At 36.2% G+C, this 1,181-nt stretch overlaps 1 protein-coding gene across 1 annotated transcript in view; it reads left to right on the top strand.

The window, feature by feature from the left end:
• Positions 1 to 1,155, top strand: part of LOC106530653 (glia maturation factor beta) — a 30,231-nt gene extending 29,076 nt beyond the window's left edge. Inside the window, exon 7 of the mRNA XM_014026323.1 lies at positions 379 to 1,155. Coding sequence (XP_013881777.1) covers positions 379 to 450 — 72 coding nt within the window. The 3' untranslated portion in view covers positions 451 to 1,155. The remainder of the gene's footprint in view (positions 1 to 378) is intronic.
• Positions 1,156 to 1,181: the final 26 nt, after the last annotated feature.

Here is a 1,181-nt window from a genome sequence, read left to right as displayed (position 1 = left end):
AGTGAAATATATTTATGTTTGTGGTTGTAATGTGACAAAATATGGAAAAGTTCAAGGGGTATGAATACTTTTGCAAACCACTGTATGTGTTGTCATGATGTTTTGGGCATTTAACTAAAACTATTTTAATCAGGACATTACAATAGTCAAACAATAGATTATAAAAGTCAAGGCTTAAAAAGGAAACTAAGACAAATGGTGTGGTGCTCTAAATCAGTATTAACTAATAAATTCCTTCAGTRTCATCAAAAGATGATCTTGATWGTTTTYTGAAATKAATAATTTGTCACTCAGCAGGTTGGACTTTAATTTGCAGCATTTTTATCATGAAAAAGCAACGGGTTTGCATTCTTCTGACAGTTTTTGCATGTTCGACAGGTGTTCGAGGTCAGGAACACAGAGGATTTAACAGAAGAGTGGCTCCGAGAGAAACTGGGATTCTTCCGCTGAAGTGCTGGTCTCTGGAGGTACGAGGTGTGAGGAGGATCCAGAAACGCCACGCTCCATCTCGTGCTCTCTCTCTCTCTCTSTGTGTGTGTCTGCACAGACCTGATCAAACAGTGTTTACAGGCCATCTCAGTGGAGTCTCACAGCTCAGTGTGGCACCAAGTCCAGACTGAACTTTCAGCTCCGATTGTGTTGTAAAAATCTGCAAACACTGTTTAATGCAGGTCTGTTTTTATGTTCCAGTGATGTTTGTATGGTTTCATTTTCCTGTTGTGGTGGTAGAAAACAGAAATCAGTTGTATAGATTCACCTTTCAGTTTGTGTTGATCCAGGAGGAGTTAGTGTCTGCAACAAATTTCTGTTTCCTTGTGAAATGTTTACACAACTTTRACCAACTCAGAACCTCCTCATTTTAACCACTTTTACTTTTTAATTTGTTTTTTTTTTATATATATATAAGTTTAGAAACACTTGTTTTATTTCTGTTTTCTTGTCTGTAAGACTGGTTATTTTGTAAATCAGTGCGTTTCATTCTGCTTTCTGCTGCAACATAGAACAATTATAGCAACAACACTACTGATGTCTCCTTTAGTCCTCCAGAATTTACAGGATTTACTGAAGGACATTTAAATGAATATACTGTAACTGAACTCTAAAAAGATGGTTTACTCATACATGGTCATTAATAAATCACAGTAAGTATCTTAACTACAAAGTGTCAGTGGAAAAAAAAG

Source organism: Austrofundulus limnaeus, unplaced genomic scaffold, assembly GCF_001266775.1.
Source record: "Austrofundulus limnaeus strain Quisiro unplaced genomic scaffold, Austrofundulus_limnaeus-1.0 Scaffold542, whole genome shotgun sequence".
Classification (NCBI taxonomy): Eukaryota; Metazoa; Chordata; class Actinopteri; order Cyprinodontiformes; family Rivulidae; genus Austrofundulus; species Austrofundulus limnaeus.
Note: the sequence above shows the minus strand (reverse complement) of the source record. Positions and strands in the feature narration are given on the sequence as shown.